Source organism: Purpureocillium lilacinum, assembly GCF_023168085.1.
Source record: "Purpureocillium lilacinum CBS 284.36 DNA, scaffold_6, whole genome shotgun sequence".
NCBI lineage: Eukaryota > Fungi > Ascomycota > Sordariomycetes > Hypocreales > Ophiocordycipitaceae > Purpureocillium > Purpureocillium lilacinum.
In genome coordinates this window covers 1,284,917-1,303,549 of record NW_027072116.1, presented here as the reverse complement: position 1 = coordinate 1,303,549, position 18,633 = coordinate 1,284,917, and the positions used below count along the sequence as shown (strand labels likewise).

The 18,633-nt window shown below is 61.7% G+C and overlaps 4 protein-coding genes and 1 non-coding gene across 5 annotated transcripts; 4 read left to right on the top strand and 1 right to left on the bottom strand.

Moving 5' to 3' along the window:
* Positions 1-3,545: 3,545 nt before the first annotated feature.
* PLICBS_008300 (uncharacterized protein) lies at positions 3,546-4,262 on the bottom strand (the record flags this gene model as incomplete). Its single annotated transcript, XM_018324191.1, has 1 exon — positions 3,546-4,262. One exon carries the CDS (start codon positions 4,260-4,262, stop codon positions 3,546-3,548), a length of 717 nt encoding a protein of 238 aa, XP_018177370.1.
* A 3,050-nt stretch (positions 4,263-7,312) lies between these two features.
* Positions 7,313-9,787, top strand: PLICBS_008299 (uncharacterized protein; the record flags this gene model as incomplete). The annotated part of the gene is made up of 1 exon (XM_065601363.1): positions 7,313-9,787. The coding sequence occupies one exon, from the start codon at positions 7,313-7,315 to the stop codon at positions 9,785-9,787; it is 2,475 nt and encodes an 824-aa protein (XP_065457435.1).
* Positions 9,788-10,325: 538 nt separating this feature from the next.
* On the top strand, positions 10,326-10,397 carry PLICBS_008298. Its single transcript has one exon. It is a non-coding gene; the product is annotated as a tRNA-Met (tRNA).
* Positions 10,398-11,893: 1,496 nt separating this feature from the next.
* Positions 11,894-12,883, top strand: PLICBS_008297 (uncharacterized protein; the record flags this gene model as incomplete). The annotated part of the gene is made up of 4 exons (XM_018324193.1): positions 11,894-12,035; positions 12,096-12,234; positions 12,296-12,551; positions 12,632-12,883. 4 exons carry the CDS (start codon positions 11,894-11,896, stop codon positions 12,881-12,883), a joined length of 789 nt encoding a protein of 262 aa, XP_018177372.1.
* A 2,332-nt stretch (positions 12,884-15,215) lies between these two features.
* Positions 15,216-15,896, top strand: PLICBS_008296 (uncharacterized protein; the record flags this gene model as incomplete). Its single annotated transcript, XM_018324194.2, has 1 exon — positions 15,216-15,896. One exon carries the CDS (start codon positions 15,216-15,218, stop codon positions 15,894-15,896), a length of 681 nt encoding a protein of 226 aa, XP_018177373.1.
* Between the last annotated feature and the right edge of the window lie 2,737 nt (positions 15,897-18,633).

Genomic DNA, 18,633 nt, shown 5'->3' with positions numbered 1-18,633 from the left:
CAGAGACCCCTCTGTCCCGCTAAGGCTGGTTCCTCGAGTCTCAAGCCAAGGGGCACGAGTCCGGGGACGTTTAAACCGATCGGGGCTGCGACGGATTGGCGGACGCAGCACGAGATGGCATTGTGGTTGGGAGGCAGCTTGTCTGGCTGCTGGCGCAGGTCGTTCCGGGTCGTGATGGGGCCGCGATGGTACGAGGCGGCGCGCCGATGGGCGAAGGACCGCCCAAGTGTCGAATCACAGCCGTTGATGCGCAGCGGACAGGCGATTGGGCGGCAACAGCGAAATCGCAAAGACGAGTTTGGGGTCAATGTTGGATGCCGGCGGCGGCTTGGTCGGGTATGCAGAATGCTGCTCCCCAGAGTTGGTTGAGAGGACCGGTGGGCGGGAAGGACTAAGGGAGAAGAGGTTCCAGAGACTGCATGTGAGGTGCTCACGCGAAACCCCCTAAAACCACGGCTGCATGGCTGGTGGTGAGAAAGGGGCGGTAGCGCGACCTGGAGCCGCAGCCGAAGGCGAGGTGGCTGGCCACCACCTGTACACAGTGTCAGGATGGGCCACTTTTTTTTTTTGCTTTGAGTGCGCACAGCAATCGCTAGCTGCTGCAGTCACCAGCGCAGGCAGCGATCCCAGCCGGCGGGGGCCCGTTCACACAGTGCGCAGAGAGCCGCGTTGCACGCCACCAGAACACCAATTGATCCAAGTCAGGCTCGCTCCACACCACTGGCTGGGGGGCGCTTTGGGTGCTGGCTGGTGCGTCGCTGCGCCCCAGCCGCTGCCCCCCAGCGCTCATCAGGGTGCCTGGCAGCCAGACACCCACCGGGGCCCCCATCACAGCCCAGGTCAGGTCAGGTAGGTGGGGTGCCGCTCACGGATTGGGCGCTGCAGGCGGGAAGGGCCCCCCTTATCTGCGCCAGCGACAGGCTGCCATGCAAGGCACGCCCAGCTCCCTCCACACCCCGCCTCCAGTTCTGTGTGCTTCTTTTTTTTCTCCGGCTCACGAGGTGCTGCTCGCCGGCCACCATTGAAACCGAAACAAAAAGGAAACAACAAACGCCGCTGCTCTCCTCCTGGCAAGGGGACCTCCGTGCTCGACGTCGTCCCCCAGCCGCATGAGCGTTCCGCCCTCGCCTGCCAGTCCTCGAGCGTCTCTCTCTCCGCTGCCGTGCCACCGGAGGGCGTCACCATCACAGCTCATATCGGCCTGGATTGGCTGTCAGCGCACCGCCAGACACCAACCAGGATCAAGCACGTCTGATTCCTCGCCCAACGCCTCGCCACGAAATACGAGGTCCTGGGAGCCGCTCGCTACTACCGGCATCACGTCGCGGCCTCCGTCGAAGAAAAAGGAGACGCACTGCATGTGACGTTTTCTTGGCCATCGGCGGCGCGGAGGCGTCGTGTAAGTAAGTTGTGGACCTCGACGCGTCGACACAACAGCCTCGCCGCGATCCGCCCCACGGCCGAGGCCCTTGCATGATGCCGGCTCTGCAAAGGACAAACTCGTGCACAGACATCGGCTTCACCCTTCGGAGACAGTTTCAGAAAGATGCGTTCCGGTTAGTCCTGTTCCGGCCCTCCACAGACAGCCGTGTAGGTGGCTTACACTCTGTTCTCGCAAGCCCACATCAACGAGAGATTATCGAGGCGGCGCTCGATGGCCACGACGTTTACGTGCAGGCGGCGACCTCCTTCGGGAAAAGCCTTTGCTTTCAGCTTCCAGCAGTCATAGACCAGGGCAGCAAGTGACATCCTTTCCGGGGTCTCCTCGGAGAGTCCAGGGGCTGACAGCTATAGTCACCATCGTTGTGTCGCCTTTACTAAGTCTCATGGTGGGTGGCACGAGCCTGGCTTGTGTCTCTTGGATCGGACTGACAGCTAGTCATTAGATAAACCAAGTGGCGGCCTTGCGCGCGTCAGGCATCGACGCGAGCTCTCTCAACAGCAACACGTCGTATGCTGAAAGGAACCGAATCCATCGTGACCTCGAGACGGGGCACCCAAGGACTCGTCTCTTGTACGTGACGCCTGAGCTGTGCTCCGGCTCTCGGTTCCGCGAGCGCCTCAAGCTGGTCCACACCCAGAAAGAACTTGCTAGAATCGCTATTGACGAGGCTCACTGTATTTCGGAATGGGGCCATGACTTCCGCAAAGACTTTAAGCGGCTGTCGTGGTTCAGAGAGACCTTCCCTGATGTTCCCATTATGTGCCTTACGGCGACCGCAAACCCACAGGTCCGCCAGGATGTGCTAAGCACGCTGCGCCTGGACGCAACGCCTGAGCGCACAAAGACATTTCTCATGAGCCCACAGCGCGGCAACCTCCATCTAGAGATACGGTACACCAGGGATGAGGACGACAATAGGCTATCGGATTTCCTGCGTTGGATACGCGGCGTGTATGAGCGGCGGCGAGCTGAAGCCCGGCGGGCAGAGCTGACGCAGGTGGGTGAGAGGGCGGAAAGCGTGCCCGGCATCATCTACACGATATCCCGAGACGAGTGCGAGTCACTGTCGGCCGCACTGCGCGACGAAGGGGTCGGGGCACGTCCATTTCATGCAAAACTGCCGCAGGAAGTCAAACAGGAGACGCTTGCCCGCTGGATCAACAACGAGCCTGGTTACGATATCATCGTGGCTACGACGGCGTTCGGCATGGGCATCGACAAGAACAACGTACGGTTCGTTGTGCACTGGCGCATACCAAAGTCGTTTGAGGGATATTACCAGGAGGCCGGCAGGGCAGGGCGAGATGGCAACGCCAGCTACTGCTTCCTATACTACAGCCGCGAGGACCTGGAGCGGGTGACGCGCATGATCCGCGGCGATTCCAAGGACGGGTCGAACCAGGAGGCGCGGCTGCGAAGCCTCCACTCGCTGGCGCTGTATTGTGAGAACACAGACTCATGTCGGCACGCGGCGATCTGCAAGTACTTTGGCGAAGCGGCAGTGCCCGAGTGTGACTTTGCGTGCGACTGGCACAAGGATCCAGACGACCTCGAGATGAGATTCCTGCGGGGCCTGGCAACGGAGGAGTGGGTGAGCACGCAGGCCATGCAGGGCACGTACGACGGGCACTATGAGGAATGACGAATTGATATGCCGAAGGATTGAAACGCGAAAGGCCGCGGCAGATGGCTACAATAACAAGGTCGACCCAACATGCATGCCACCAGAGGGTTCGTCCATTGGCCGTTTTGGGCAATCTGCGGAGGATCTGCATAGCCTGCCCTGCCGTAACCGGGACCGTTATTTCGAGTCGCGGAGGCTTGTGCTTCAAAAAGCGCATAAATACACACCCGCGGCAAGTCTACGTTTGATTGCAAGAGGCCCTTTTGTGATGAAAATGAAGTCTAGATTCAGGGCATCCCCTATCTAATCAGGCCTGGGTGACAGTCTATTTGGCTGGAGTCATGGTCAGGGCAGCGCTCGCTTAAATGATGATGGCGATCAGGAACATGCGATCAGGTCTCATGCGGTGGTCAAGCTTATGCGATCATGCTTGTGCGATTAAGCCCATGCGATCAAGGTCGCGACGTCCAACCCGCTTCACTCCTTTTTCCCTTCCTTTTGGGCCTGCTTGCGGGCGACGAGGCCGTTGAGTCGGCGAAAGGCGCAGACGCCCTCGAAGAAGCAGCTCGAGACCCAAGCCCACCACAGGCCGCTGCCACGGTCGACGCCGTGTCGGCGCAGCTTCCTGTCGAAGATGGCGCTCTCGGTGAGGTGAATGCCGACGACGGGCAGCAAGAGGACGCGGCTGAGCCAGCGGAACATGTCGGCGCCGCCAGGGAAGTAGGCATCGAGGAAGTTCCAGGCGGCGGTGCCGGGGAGCAGCCAGGGCAGGGCGAGGAAGGAGCCAAAGTAGAAGACGACGGCGCCAAAGATGATGGCGTCGAAGCCGCGAGGGGCCAGGTACTCGGTGACATAGATGTCGCTGATGCCGAGGGCGCGGCGGGCGACGGTGTCCATGTCGATGATGCGGGCCTTGGCGTCGGCCCACGAGTCAAGCGGCGGGTCAAAGGGCACGGCGTAGTCGCGGCCGGAGGCGGTGCGGATGCGCATGCCCTGCAGGGTGAGGTCCCGGATGGAGGGGGCGGCGGCGGCGGAGGCCTCGCGCGGGGAGGCGCCGGCCCAGTGGCGGATGTAGTGTCCGAGCTCGCGCGTGTGCGAGCGGTTCATGTGCGCGATGATGCGGCTGCGGCGCTCCTCATCGGCGGCGGCGACGGCGGCGGCTGCCGCGGCGGAGGGGGAGGTGGTAGTGGCCATCTCGACGGCGGATGTGACGCGAGCTTGAAGCTGTCTGTCAGGTGCTGTGGTACCGGGTGGTGGCGGCGGTAGTCTTGGGCTGGCGGTGCGGTGCAAGCTACCAGGCGACGGATGCGAATCGTTGGGATGCTGGCGATTCGGCCCAACCCACAAAACCTCAGGCAGTCAGGCCAGGTAAAGGTACGGCAAGGTGCCTCGTGCGGCCTGATGGACCGAGGCCAGGGACGAGGGTGGGGACGGTGAGGAGAGGTGCGTCGGTGGTGGAGGGACCCGCGGAGGACCCGTGGCCGCACCGGCGGGGCAATTCAGGGGACCGACCCGACCTGAGTCCTGCCTGCCCAGCAGCCCAGGCGAGCTTGCTGTGCCGCAGCGTGCAAATGCGAGCATATAGGCTTCGACCTGGGAGCTTCCATCTCGCTCGACCTGCACGTGTCAATTCACGACGATGACATGGACTGTAACTCCGCCAGAGCCATTCTCCTTGCCACCTGTCCACTTGGAAATCGAGGCACATACGAGGACACCCACCCCCATCCAAGCTTGGCAGCAGCCGAGCGAGACAGGGCGCAACTCACGTTCCCTCAATTGTTCCCCCCTTCCCTTCGCGTGGGCGGCCCACACCACCAGACGCCGCCGGCCCGTTGGCTCGTGACAGGGCCGCGATGGCACTGATTGATAACGGATGGACCAGCCGAGAGACTCAATAGCGGCGATTGACGTGCAGGGGGGCGTCCATGGGCGTGTGGGGGCGAGGCCACAACGCAAAATGAGACTGCGCGAATGACTTTTTGGCCCTTGGCCGACAAAGTAAGGTGCCGGGTCCTGGTACTACAAACTACCATTGCTAGCGGACCATGCCTTGGCACCCGGGATCGAGGGTTTCGGATGGCGTCGCTAGCCCTGCTGGACGGCGACATTAAGCTCGCGAGCAGTGGACCCTATGTGTCGACGAAATGGCATTCACCACAGAGTCGTGGATCTCGAGGTGGCCCTCGGTGTGCTGCCGGATCGTGCTTGGTGGCATGGCGTTTGGTCCACCGAGAGGCACAAGCTCCTTGCCAAGCTGAGCAGTGGTGCGCTATACTCGTAGCCGGATGGTGAGGCGTCGTCGAGACATGTCGAGAAGAACGATGAACTTTCAGTACATAGAATACTTTGACACGAATGGAACGCATTCACAGAAGAGCTGGCTTGGTGGGCGGCTTTTCGCAATGAGAGGACAGACACGTTCTGCAGTGAGCCCTCCCTCCAGGAAGCAAAAGGCCCGCTTCCATGGCTCGCCTACACCGATGAAACATTCATCATGAAGGATGCAACAGAACCAGCGCAGAATCCTGGACATTAATACTAGTACCACTACCACTTGGCACCTTGGCCTCGCCAGCGGGCTGTGCAGAGCGCAGGCCGGGGACTTTCCAAGTGGCAGGGTGCGAGACCGGACCCGCGAGCGGCGCCAGGGTTTCCGTTTCGGGACCCGGGTGGGACGCCGTTCCTTATCAATCAGCGGGGGAGCAGGACATCGCGACACCCGGCGCGCGGTGGCTGCTTCGTGCCAGCCCACCCGCGAGCCCCGGCAATTCGACCCGTGCCCAAGTCGGCTGCGGGTCGTTTGACGCACCGGTCTTACCACCCACACCAGAAATCGGCGTTTGGCGGGTGCAATGGCGCCCTGACTGGCCGCCCCTGGCCGCCGCAGGACCCAATCGGGCCCTGTTCGGCAGCGCCCATCCGCCCAGCCCCCCGTGGGACCCGCCAGCGGTGAGTCAACGTTTGCCATGTCGCCCCCTTTTTTTCGAGAACAGGACTGCAATGTATGAGTACCAGAGCGAGACGGAGGCAAGTTTGCCGGGCACTTTGCGTAGACCGCGCAGCGCTAGGCGTCGCGGATCCGCGCAGCACTGGCATGGCGCGACCTTGATGATGATGGTGGGAGGCAAGAGAGAGAACAGCGGTGGGGTCGTTGTCCAGGGCGCGGGCGTCACCACCGCGACAAGGCACGCAGCATTGAGTCGATCTCACGAACGGAGGCGCAAATTATGAGAGAGATCGTGAAGACTTAAATCGCACTTGCTTGCCGAAGCTCGGCAGGGAGCCGCCGCTTCCGAATGGCACCACTTTGGCTTGTTGGCGGCACTTGGGACGAGCAGGAGACAAAACGTGGATCAGAGGCGGCTGGAGCCTGTGTGGAGGGCAGGCCGAGGGAATATGGTTCCAGGGATGGATGGGCTGGGCCCTGGACGACTGACTGGCTTCCATCGTTTGAATGAGGTAACGGGAGGACAAAAAGTCCAGGGCCAGCATTCGTCATGTTCATGGGGCTCGCTGGGGATTGCCTATTCGGGGGCCCGCAAAGTCCGCCCGATGGCCGGGGCTAGCTGAGGTACGTACAGTACAAGTGCGATGCGAGTGCGTGAAAGTTGCGGGCGCCAGGTTTATCAGATGCCGGGTTTGGCCAGAAACGCCTCAAGTCGCCCGTTGACGGCGGAGACGCACGCCCGCGGGCGTGGGCCGCGTGTTCGTTGTTTGGGTATTAAACGGCCGGCCGTCCTGCTCGCGTGCGTGCCGGCCCGTTGAGCCTTCATTTTCTTTCTTTGGCCACCACGTACGTCGTCTTACCGTTTTCTCGCTCACTAGTGGAGCGTCTCTTGTTCGGTCGCACAGCATTACTCGCTGGACTGCCCGAATGGTCTGCTGCAGCAGAGAGCACCAGGTACAGTAATACGGGCGATTCGTCGTTCATATTGTTTCCCAAACGAGCATCGCGCGCTCTCCGGCCCGGCCCCCGACGCTCGGAGCTCCGAAGCACCACCACGCTGAGTCATCCGCCTCCCGCCGTTGGACAGGGCGTGGCGTGGCCGCGCTCGTAACTCCGCTCGGCGTTTGCCATGGAAAGCCCGCAGGCGCAAAATCTGCACCCATTCTTATCAGATCAGATTGATAAAGAATCCCTTTACAACTGGCCCGGCCCCCTCACCTCGATTGAGCCGCGCCTCATCCTTGGAAACAAACGTCGTAACTCCGACGACCACCGCACGGCAACCTCACCAACGATGCCTGACACTGAGGAGCGCAGCGAGAGCCCGGAGTCCGACGCAGGCGCCGGCCCTCAGACGGGGGGCTCAGGCGACTCCGACCAACCGCCCGCCCGCAAGCGCCAGCGCGTCCGCCTGAGCTGCCTCGAGTGCCGCCGCCGCAAGCTCTCGTGCGACCGTGGCTTCCCCTGCGAGCGCTGCATCAAAAGCGGCACCCCGGACCGGTGCAGCTACGAGGCCCGCAACGGCGAGGTCGTCAACGCCTCGTCCGGCGTGCCCCCGCCCTTTGCCCAGCTCGACTCCCGGAGGTTCGGCATCGGCGCCGACGCCGCCGCCGGCTTCACCGCCCGTGAGGACCATGACCGCATCCGGAGGCTCGAGCTCGAGATCACCCAGCTCAAGAACCTGCTCGCCCGCCCGGGCGCCGGCGCCGGCGCCGCTTCCTTTGACGGCAGCACCATCGCCGGCACCAACTCTCCCTCCACCCAGAAGGATGACGCCCTCGACGCCGACTCCGGGCCCCGCCCCGAGGTCCAGGAGTGCATTGACGCCAGCAACATGAGCGGCGAAAAGGGTGAGCTGCGCTTCTTCCGCGGAAAGGGCTTTCGCACCCGCTACTTTGGCCCGCACAACGCGAGCATGGCCTTTGTTGAGCTCACTGGCCTCTGCCCCTTCATGAGAGAGACGGCAGACGAGTGGCTGCGGCCCGTCATCCTGCACGACCGCAAGGACCGCAACCGCCGCAAGGAGGAGCGCGAGATCATCTTTGAGCAGCCCGACGCCGAGCTCATCGCGCTGCTCCCCACCAAGGAGGAGACGGACGCCCTGATCAACGTCTACTTGGACCAGTTTGAGCAGGTGCACCGCATCGTGCACATTCCCACATTCCGCAAGGAGTATGCCGATTTCTGGAAGCCCGACAGCAAGCAGCGCTACGCCGCCTTCACCGCTCTCATTCTCTCCATGATGGCCGTTGCCAGCTGCGTGCACACACATGAGTCGCTCAAGTTCATTGGCATGATGTCCAACGCCAGACACATGGCGGAGAAGTGGATCAACGCCTGCGACACGTGGCTCTCGCGGCAGAGCCAGAAGCACCGCAAGCTCATTCACTTCCAGATTGCGTGTCTGCTGTACCTGGGCAAGCGCGTCAACACCATCAAGAAGAAGCGCTTCTGGACCGGCGCCGGCGCGTTGATCCAGGACGGCATCTCGGTGGGCCTGCACCGTGAACCCAGCCACATGGCTGGCAAGATTAGCGTCTACAACCAAGAGATGCGACGGAGGATCTGGACGACGGTTCAGGAGTTTGACATGCAGGCTTCATTCGACCACGGCTTGCCCACTCTGCTGAGCCAGCTGCATTACGACACCAATCCCCCGCGGAACCTGGATGACGAGGACTTTGACGAAGACACGGCCACGCTGCCGCCTTCGAAGCCGCAGAAGGAGTACACCTTCAGCTCTTTTCAGAATCTCGCGCGACAGAGCCTCATGCTTCGTCTGGAGCTGAGCCGACTGCTGACAGGGCCACTGTCGGATATTGACTATGACCAAGTCATCCGATATACCAATGACCTCACCCAAGAGATTGACGCCCTTCCGTCGTGGGACATGAACACAGACAACACCAAGAGCAAGAAGAACCCGCTCATCGCCTACACCCTCCTGCACGTGCAGCTGCGGCAGTACATCATCCCGCTGCACCAGCCGTACCTCAAGCTGCGCAAGCAAAACTCAAAGTACCAGTACTCGGAGATTATCTACTACAACGCCGCCCGGGACATTGTGCTCCTGCACGACAAGCTGTATGAGCAGGGCATCCGGTCGCTCAACTTCCTGCGTGAGGACGCGCTGACGACGGCCATCAACCTGTGCAGCGTGACGATGCTGCAGCCCCGGGGGTCGACCAACATGATCATGATCAACTCGCACCACACGCTCAAGCTCATCGAGAAGTGCATCGCCATGAAGGAAGACCGGCTGCTCCGCTGCGGCAACAACGAGCCGTGGGGCTACTCCATCATGTGCTCGGCGCTCGGACTGCTCGAGGCGCATCTGGGGACCAAGACGCCCGAGGTGGCCAAGTCGACGTCGGCGGAGCGGTTCGTCAACCTGCACTACCGCCTCCTCGCGAACCAGGAGCCGCCCATCTCGTCTGGGCAGGGACCGAACACGCCGCTCAGCGGCGCGGCGGCAATGTCTGCGCCAGGCCTGGGTCCGAACCCGGGCATGGACGTGCCTGACAGGGCAAAGGTAACCACTACCAGTGCGATGCGCCGCCTTGACAGTGGATCTAACGCTCTCCCGCAGTCTGTGACGCCATTCACGTTCAACCCGGCCATGTCAGCGGTGCCCGTGGACCCGGCATCGGGCGCGGCTCCGTGGATCCTGGGTGGGGACCAGACGCAGCCGTTCAACCTGGACCCTAGCCTGGAGCTGCTGGGGCTGAATTTGAATGAGATTTGGGGCGAGTCGTGGGAGCTGGGCTAGACGATGATGTGCATTTGAGACGAGGTGCGATGCGAGCGGCTCTTTGTTTTGAGGCGATGTATATTGAGACCCACGGGCGGATTGGTACAAAGTTTATGGGAGACACGAAGCGACGAAGTTATGGCGTTTGGGCAACCAACATGTACAACAGAAGATACCAGATAATTATTGGACCTCACGGCTCATTGCGAAGCCTGACGAATATCCAACGAGTGCACGAGCATGAGATTCAACGATGAGGATAACCGTAGCTCACACTACAGGCAAGGGACGTGTTTCAAAGGAGATGCGCCCGGCCCACAGACAGAGTTGAGCCCGGCCGCCACGGCGGCCGGCGGCGCACCAAGGGCCAGCACGAAAAAAAAAATCGAGCCGCGTCCCCCACCACAGTATGGGTCAAGGAACAATATGTGACTCACGCGCGCCCGCGCCCCTTCAACCCGATGCCGGCCACCAGCCAGCCCTTCTTATAGCACATTTGGTCGACTGTTTTCCAACAAGAGCCACTTCGAGAAAAAGCGGCTCCTTCCAAGTGTTCAGCAACATAGCTCAGCGGAAGAGCGACGGGCTCATAACCCGTAGGCCCCTGGATCGAGACCAGGTGTTGCTAACGATTTTTTTGTACTTTTTTGCTCCGTGTTTTTTGTTGCAGTGTGTCAAAGAGGACATGGGAAGTTGTCTCCGATGGTTTTCTAGGTGGATAAAATGCTCTTTGGGTGTATTTTGTGTGGTCTTGTCCTCTTCTTTTTGGAGTCGCGTGTTGACGATTTTCGAAGATGCCTGCGAGGTGAGGGCCTCGCCAAAGGTCACCGAACACCGCACCACACCTTGGGTTCATCACTTTTGCGTGCTCGGGTGCGAGTACTGTATTGATTTCGGCTGAATTTCTCTGCATCTCGTGGACAGCCACGCATGCGTGTCGGACGCGTAAGCGACAACACATCTACGCGTGCCTTCTTCGCTGGTAAATTTGCAGCCATGGCCGAGACGAGATGCATGGTGTCGTCGCCACGATGTCCAAGTTGTAGGGTAGCGAGAAGCCTATCGTATCGCGAGGCAACAACAAGCCAGGTCGGCGTCGCGAACGAGGAATTATTCCGCGAGACGCACCAGACTGATATGTAGCTACGTCTCAATCGCTTCCAGAAGCGGTGCTCCGTCCTCGCATTGCCTTGCATTTTCGGCACGCCGTGCCGGACACAGCATCGTGGCCGCGCCACGCCGCGCGCCTGAGCCACGCTCCCGCCCTCGACGCGGCAAATGGGCGTCTTCCAACTCCCCAGATGGAGAAGGGCATGTGTGTGTGCCTTGTAAGGCTGGGAGCGAGCACCAGGCAATGATCTCAAGCCATGTCTATCTCGGCGCGCCCGAGAGGTTAGACTCCTTTGTGACGAGCGGGTGTGGCCGTAGATGGGACAGTGAGACGTATCACGACGGTCGCTAAGCTTCATCTCGTGGCATGGTCCCCAATCGGGCGATTCGAAGCCAGATCCTGCGAATGGGAGCGACTCGCGCGGGCGGGCCAGGGCAGCACCGCACCGCGAAATCGCAGATCACCGGTGCCACAGAATGTGTGTGCGTGTGCCCCGCGTGCTGCGGGCAGGTGTCTTTCTCGCAGCATCATGTCCGAAGCGGTTTAGCCCCGGCGCGCGGCAGAGACGCCAAGAGAGGTGGCAGGAGCTGGAAGTGGACGGGGCACCGGGGCGGTTTCCAGGGCGGCTTCCAGGGCGGCAGGCTCCAGCTAGCCCTGGCGATGTGCCGGAGCGGCGGCGCTGGTCCTGTTTGGGCACGATGCTGCGAGAGCCGCGCAGCGTGATTCGCCCGGCACGGCTTCACGGCAGCGGCAGCCAGGTCAGCACGGGGGAACGGTGGAGGACGGTCGAGGAGATTATATATATCGCGAGCTGGTCTGTTGTGTTGCGCCGGAGGAGAGGCAAAGGCGAAAGAGACACAGAACACTCTCCGTATTCAAGCCCACCTCAAGCTTGACAGCTTGCGCTGCGACGCACTTGCTCTGTCCTGCTGTCCAACCTGGAAGGACAGCGCACGCCGACTCGACATCACACCCCCGGATAGACAGAAACATCAAGCGGCCCACGACTCAAGATGCTCGACCCCCACACGAGCCTGGGCATCGCCCAGACCGTCTTCTATGCGCCCATGGTGCCGCTCGCCATATACCTCATGAAGCGCAACGGCAGAATCCGCCCGCGCATGGCCTGGTGGCCACTTATACCCTTTTCGCTGAGTACGTGTTCCGCCGAAGAGCCTACGACGAGATATGCCGACTAACAGACGCCCTTGGCAGTGCGACTCGCCGGCGGGCCCGTCATCATTGCCCTCGAAAAGAACCCCGAGAGCATCGGTCTCATCATCGCGGCAATCATCCTCCTCAATGTCGGCGTCATCCCGCTCATCGTCGCCGACCTGGGTCTAACACGCGTCATGTACGTGTACCGGTTGCCCCAGGACTATAGCGCTTGCAGAGCATGCTAACATCTGCGACAGCCTCATGGACAACTACAGCCACAGCCCGCACTCGAACCGCATCGGTGGCATGCTCCGCGCCACCTTTGTCATCGCCGCGGGCCTCCTCGGCGCGGGCGGCGGCCTGGGTTCGCAGACGTCGGCGGACCTGCGCAGCGTCGGCCACGGCCTGACCCTCGCGGGATACATTGTCTTTGCCGTCGAGCTGGTCGTGCTCACGGCCATGCAAGTCTACTTTTGGCGGCGGCGGTCCGGGTTCCTCGAGAGCAGTCAAAAGGTGAGCTGATGAAACGACTTCACGAAAGATGACGGAGTCGCTGAGCCTGCGACGACTGACACTGATGCCCTCCGCTACAGGTCCTCTGCGGCGCGCTCCTCGCGAGCCCCTTCATCATGGTGCGCACCGTGTACGGCATCCTCGAGGTCGTGTACCAGAGCGACAACGCGACCAAGTGGAACCCCGTGTACGGCTCGGCCGTCGTGTTTGCCTTTATGGGCCTGCTGATGGAGTATGCTGCCCTGTGCCTGTACCTGTACACGGGCTACTCGATCCCGCCGGGGCGAGGGCTGTCTGTTGGACGGGATGAGGCGCCGGTGGGAAAGGTCTGATGTGAGGTCGGATGCGGCGATGGCAGGAAAGAAAAGAAGAGGAGGAGCTCGTAACAAGGTAAGGGACCGGTGTTGCTTGATGCGAGTGCCGTTGGTGGACCTCGCCTTTGGTGCTCGGGGGCACGCACATTTCGTCTTTGACGTTTCATGATACCAAATGCAGTCGGATTATCGACAAAGAATATTGCTGCACCAGGCGGACCATTGTCTTTGACTGCACATGCAAACCTAGTGGTCAACGGCACGGAGCCGACTTACAAAGAAGGACTGGCCTGAGCTGCCGTATCTTGTAAGAGGCCCTGGGGACAAGCCTCGAAAGGTCTACTACATGCCCGTGCCAATCGAGTCCGCTCGCATCGAACAAAAAAAAAAATACTTCATAACCTGCAGCGAGGCTTGCGTCTGTCGAGATCCGCCACGTTTTTGCAACACGAAGGAGCATGAAAGCGGCCAGATGTTGGATCGCTGCAAGCCAACCTGCGACTCCTCGTATGCAAGGCAGCCGGGGCGGTTGTGGCGCTCAGGCAGGCGTCGTCCAGTGCAATGCCGACAGTTGCGGCGTTTCTCACACTGTCCGCCCATAGCCCTGTGGCTGCCGCACGCATCACCTGCGGTGGAAACTCGGTCACCCTCCAATACCGAGACCATTGCCCTAATGACACAGTGCGGACACCGAGACCGTCAGCCACACGCCCCCAAAGGCCGTCGTCATCAACTGACCCTCCCAGCCGGAAGCGAAGGGGGACAGATGGAGAGGTCGCCTGGCCACACGGGCGAACCACCAGACGCGCATCACCTCCCCCCCCCCCCCCCCCCCCCCCCCCCCTGCCGCGCAGCCCATTCATCACCGTCCCCAGCAAACGCGAGCCGTCCATCCTGCGCGGGCCGTCCACTCGGAAATCTCTGGGACCTTGCCAGCGCATCGACCGTTCCCGTTCGCGCGCCGCCAAAGCCGCACCGTCCCTGCGTCGCCCTTGCAGAGAGCGCCCGCGCCGTCCGAGCGGAATCCAAGGAAGGTAGGTGTGCGATGCGTTCGTCGTGAGCTGAGCTGAGCTGCCAAACCACCTACCTGCTGCGAGGAGGAGACTTGGAGAGAGGCCATGGCGGCCGGTCTGCGCTCCCGACATGTCGCGCTGGAGCAGAGGCAGCGGGCACGGCTGCGACATACCTAGGACTGCACTGAACTGAACAGCCCGTTGTCGTCGACGGCTGCCTCCCGCTGCCAGACATCAGTTGGCGGCCTGCCTACATGGCGACTTGGTACCTATTACTGGCGTGTGACGGCGTGTCCGCGCGAGCCGTGTGTGTGAGCATGGCCCCCAAGTTCAGCCTCGTGCCACACTGCCACCGAGCCGGGCCTCCTTCGCCTCAGAGCCTCGCCGCCGGCCCAAGGAATAATTAGCAGCCCGCGCAGACATGGCTCTGCTGACTTGCAGCGACAAGCGGGCAGCGAAGCATACCGAGCACCGCAAACCGTTGTCTCTTTTTGCCGTTGGCCTGCGGAGGAGGGCTCCCGTCCTAGGACGACGTTCGGTCACCACCAAGGGCGGGCCACCACACTCTCTCACACCCCGGTCGAAGCCCGCCGCACTCCCCCCCCCTCTCAGCCACGACCGGACTCAGAGCCCTTTCTTCAGAGTACACCTTGACCCAATTGCGGCCATATGCCCAAACCGCGTGCCCACGTCTTTATCCCCTTTTTTTGCTGTGTTTCCCCATGTGGCCGCGAGCAGACCGGGCCTCCCGCCGCCGTGCCTGGATGACTGCGGGTGGTGGTTGCTGGCCTGGGCGCGCGCGGAGTGGCTTGCCTTTCTCTCATAACAGGGGAGGGGGGTGACGGGGCGGGAGGGAGGCTTCTCACACTTGATGGCTCGACGTGACCTCGATGCTCCATATACATGATCTCCCGTCGCCGTCGCCTGCCCATCCTCTTTCGAATCACCTGCGTTGCCCGAGTGCCTGCTCTGAATCATCTCTCCCGCTCGTCTTCAGCTCGTCGCGAGACATTCAGCACCGAGTCTCTCTATAGTCTATCCCGTGGCTTACACGCCGCGTATGACGCTTTCATTACTTTAAACAAGCGTTCCGCTGCTTCGCTCCGGGAGCACTCTCTTTTGTCTCTCTTTCTCCTTGTAAAACCTTTGCTCCCACATACTCGATCTACGACTCAACCGCGAGAAGAAGAACCCGTCTTGTTTGTCCAAACAAAGACGGGTTCGCACACATACACACAACGGTCGGCGTCGACCTCAAAACCGCCAAAGTGGGTGCCCAGCAGAGCCAACCCGGCCTCCCCAAGGTCGACATCCCCGACCTGTCCGACCTCCCGCGAATGTCGCGGCGCTGGTACTTCGAGACCACACCGACCGGCAAGGAACAGTTCGTGTCCATCAAGCGCTCCCGCTCCCACCACCACCGTCGCCACCACCACCACCACCACCACCCCGAGCATGACACGATTCGGGTCGGGCGCGACGAGTGGAACCGCCTCGCGGAGCGGGAGCGCTGCCTCGACGAGGCCAACAAGAGCCTCGTCGCCGAGGTCAGCGCCCTAAAGGCCAGCCTCTCCGCCGCGCAGGCCGAGGCGCACCACCTGTGCCACGTCGTCGTCCCCCAGCTGCAGGGCCAGATCAACGTGCTGCTCGCCGACAACGACGCCCTCCGCCGCTCGCTCGACAACGCGGGCAACAGCTCCTCCAAGCACTGCCACGAGCTCGACCGCCTCAAGGGCATCATCGCCGCCCTCGAGAAGGAGAAGTGCGCCCTCGCCGCCGACAACGCCGGGCTCAAGGACAAGATCAAGAGCCTGGCCAAGCAGCTCGAGCAGGCGTGCGGCCGCCGCGTCTCGGACCTGCTCGCCGACATCGACTACTGGAAGGACCAGGTGCGCTACTGGAAGTGCAAGTTTGAGGACACGAGGCGCCGCCACGACGACACGTGCGGCATGCTCGAGATACGCACCGAGAAGATGAGGGCGTACGAGGAGATTTTGAGGCGCCGTCGCATCATATAGCCGGTGCCGGGGGGAGAACAACCGTTGGACGGATGAAGCGTGCCGCGGAAAGGGCAATACGCGAAGACTGAAGACAACGACACGAGGCAGGACGGTAAGTGCCTCGAAACTCGTCCAGTCATTACTTTGTACAACAACTAACGGCTTCCAAGGCGTCAATAGCGACATAAAGTGTCCCCATCCATGGATGTACTTTGCTGCAGTTGCCAGGATTGATGTTGCGCATAATGAACATGAACGCATGCCTCGTTTCGCACTGCCGTTGCGCTCTGGCTCGCTTCGAGAGCCTCTCATAGAGTTTCATATTTCTATTGTCATCTCTACAGATAGCGGCGCCAAATACAAATTTACGAGTAAACCTTGTTCAGGGCGCGTGTTACCCCCTCGTGATGGCGGCACGTCGTGTGAGGTTGCCCGTGTAAGTGAGTGGAGGAGGTCATGTGAGACAGGTCGCCGAAACGGGCAACGCCATCGCCCAACGCCAACCTCCTCCAGACGCCGTGTGGAACAGGCAAGATGGGCTCGGCTGGCTGCCAATAGGATAATAGGGAGGCCTCGCGGGAGGGTGGACGGGGTTGGTTCGCGGGACGGACCACGGGCGTGGCGATCACGTCAGAACCCAGATTGATAAGATGCAGGCACACGGGTACGTGTTCCTCCTACATTGCCATGGTTGCATGGTCAGTCATGGTGCAGACCATCATCCATCGTGGAGGGCGGTGCGATGCATTGGCGGGGGCTGGCGGCGGGCGGGCAAAGTAGGGCACCAGGGGTACCAGCAGCAGCGCTGACGGTGGCGACGGAACGGCTCGGCCGCGCGCGCGCTTCCAAAACGACATCGCGCATAGTATGTAGTCCTAGACGCCTGCGCCTGCGCCTGGTTCGAACAATTAGCCGCGTCGAGGAGGGCAAGGAGGCTCGAAAGTCTGGATTGCGACCCTGCACTGGCAGGCTTGGTGTGCTGTGTTTAGTGCGGGCTGTCTTGGGCCATGGGCCTCTGAGCCAAACTGGTCGCACTCAGCCTGAAGGTCCTTGGTCAGCAAGCGCCGCGCGTCGTTCATGACGAGCCGGTCGGGCCGGACGGAGCGCGGGATAGGCGACGGTCGATTGCAGTGTCTGCGGCTGCGGCGTCTATCCTTGTCTGCGTGTAGTTTGATGTGAGAGGCAACCGATGCTCGATGGATTCACGCGCGGCGACTTTGCAGACGACGCGGAGGACTAAGCAGTCTTCCATGGCGCTGGTACTTTGCACTTATCCGCGTCATCTACATACGCACTCTGCAACGGCGCGCATATGAAGGGAAAAAAAAAAGACACACGCAAGGAACCCCAATGCTGAGGTCCAAGAGCTGCAACTGTAGCAACTCCCTCGCACAGTTGATGCGCACATTGCTTTGTGCGGGTTCACCATTCTCGCTGCCCACTCATGGTGCAAGCAGGTGACCGAAGAGGAAAGAGGGCATGCCCTTGCTCGCCGTTGGTTGGAGGCCGCCGGAAAGAGGCGGGTCTGACAGCCCCGGACAGCGGGTGAAGCCGCCAAGGGACGGACAAAGACGAGAGCTGCGTCTGGCGTGTAACTAACGCCAGGCATGCGCGGGTCTACACTGCAGGTTCGGAGTAACAATCGCCAGGCCTGCACGGGTTGCGCTTCGCAGGTACGGAATCCGGAGTAACGATCGCCTGGCTGGGCTCCGAAAGCGCGAGCGACACACCTTCGGTCAGCCCTACGCCGCGCGCCAGGAGCAAGGGACGTTACCCAGTCGTGGCTGGCATGGCGTGGGGGAGGGGGCTTGGGGGGGCTCCTCCGACACCCTCGTCGACGCCCGTGGCCGCCGGCTCACCGAGCACAAACCTCCATCGTGCGGCTTCGATGGCTTTCTGCGAACTGGCGCGCTCGCGCTCGCGCTTGCGCCTGCAGGCCGGCCGGAGCGGCATCATCTGATGGTGTGCGTCCTCGGCGACCAGTGGCCCATGGCGTCCGCCGTCGTGCAATCACGGCCGGCAATGGGTAGGGCTCGGCGAGTGTCGGACAGGCCATCAAACTCACGTCGACGCATCGGCATGCAAACCGCTCGTGGCGGGCGCGTCTGTGCTGCGTGCCAGTTCTCGACGCTTCGCTTCGCCGTAGGGCCACGGCTGCGGCCACGGCCACCATCACCACCACCATGAGTCACCGCGTCACCGACGCCGCGGCAGGCCCTCGTCATCGCGTCACCTGCCCTCCAGTTCGACCAGGCTGCAGGGCGAGGGCTCGCCCTTCGCCTGGCGATCCCAAGGACCCGGTGCGGCTGCTAGGCTAGGCGGACTGCCTGGCGGACCACATTGGGGGCCGCGACGGACAAGGCAACCCGCGCACACGGAGCCAGCAGGCCAATGGCGTGCCTCCGTGGTGGGAATCGTGCTGTGTCTGATGTGTTCGCGCCTCGGGAGCCTTTTTTCGACTTTGGCGGAGGATGCGATGATGCCTGCTGGGCTTTGGCAGAGAGGTATCGAGGACCGGCGAGAGGTCCCGACGCCGTAGGGCCATTGCGTGGGCGCCGTTCACGACGGCCCGGACACTGGTACCAGCCGGCGTGCCGAGGCGATCGACAATCGCCTCGGGCCTCGACCAGGATGCTTTCCAGGGGCTGGGCGCGTGAGATTGACGTGATGGTTGATGATGTGCTGACGGGGAGGCGGCAATGGGCGGCAGTCGTGACGATGGCGAGCATGGTGTTTTGCGTTGGACTAGGCACCC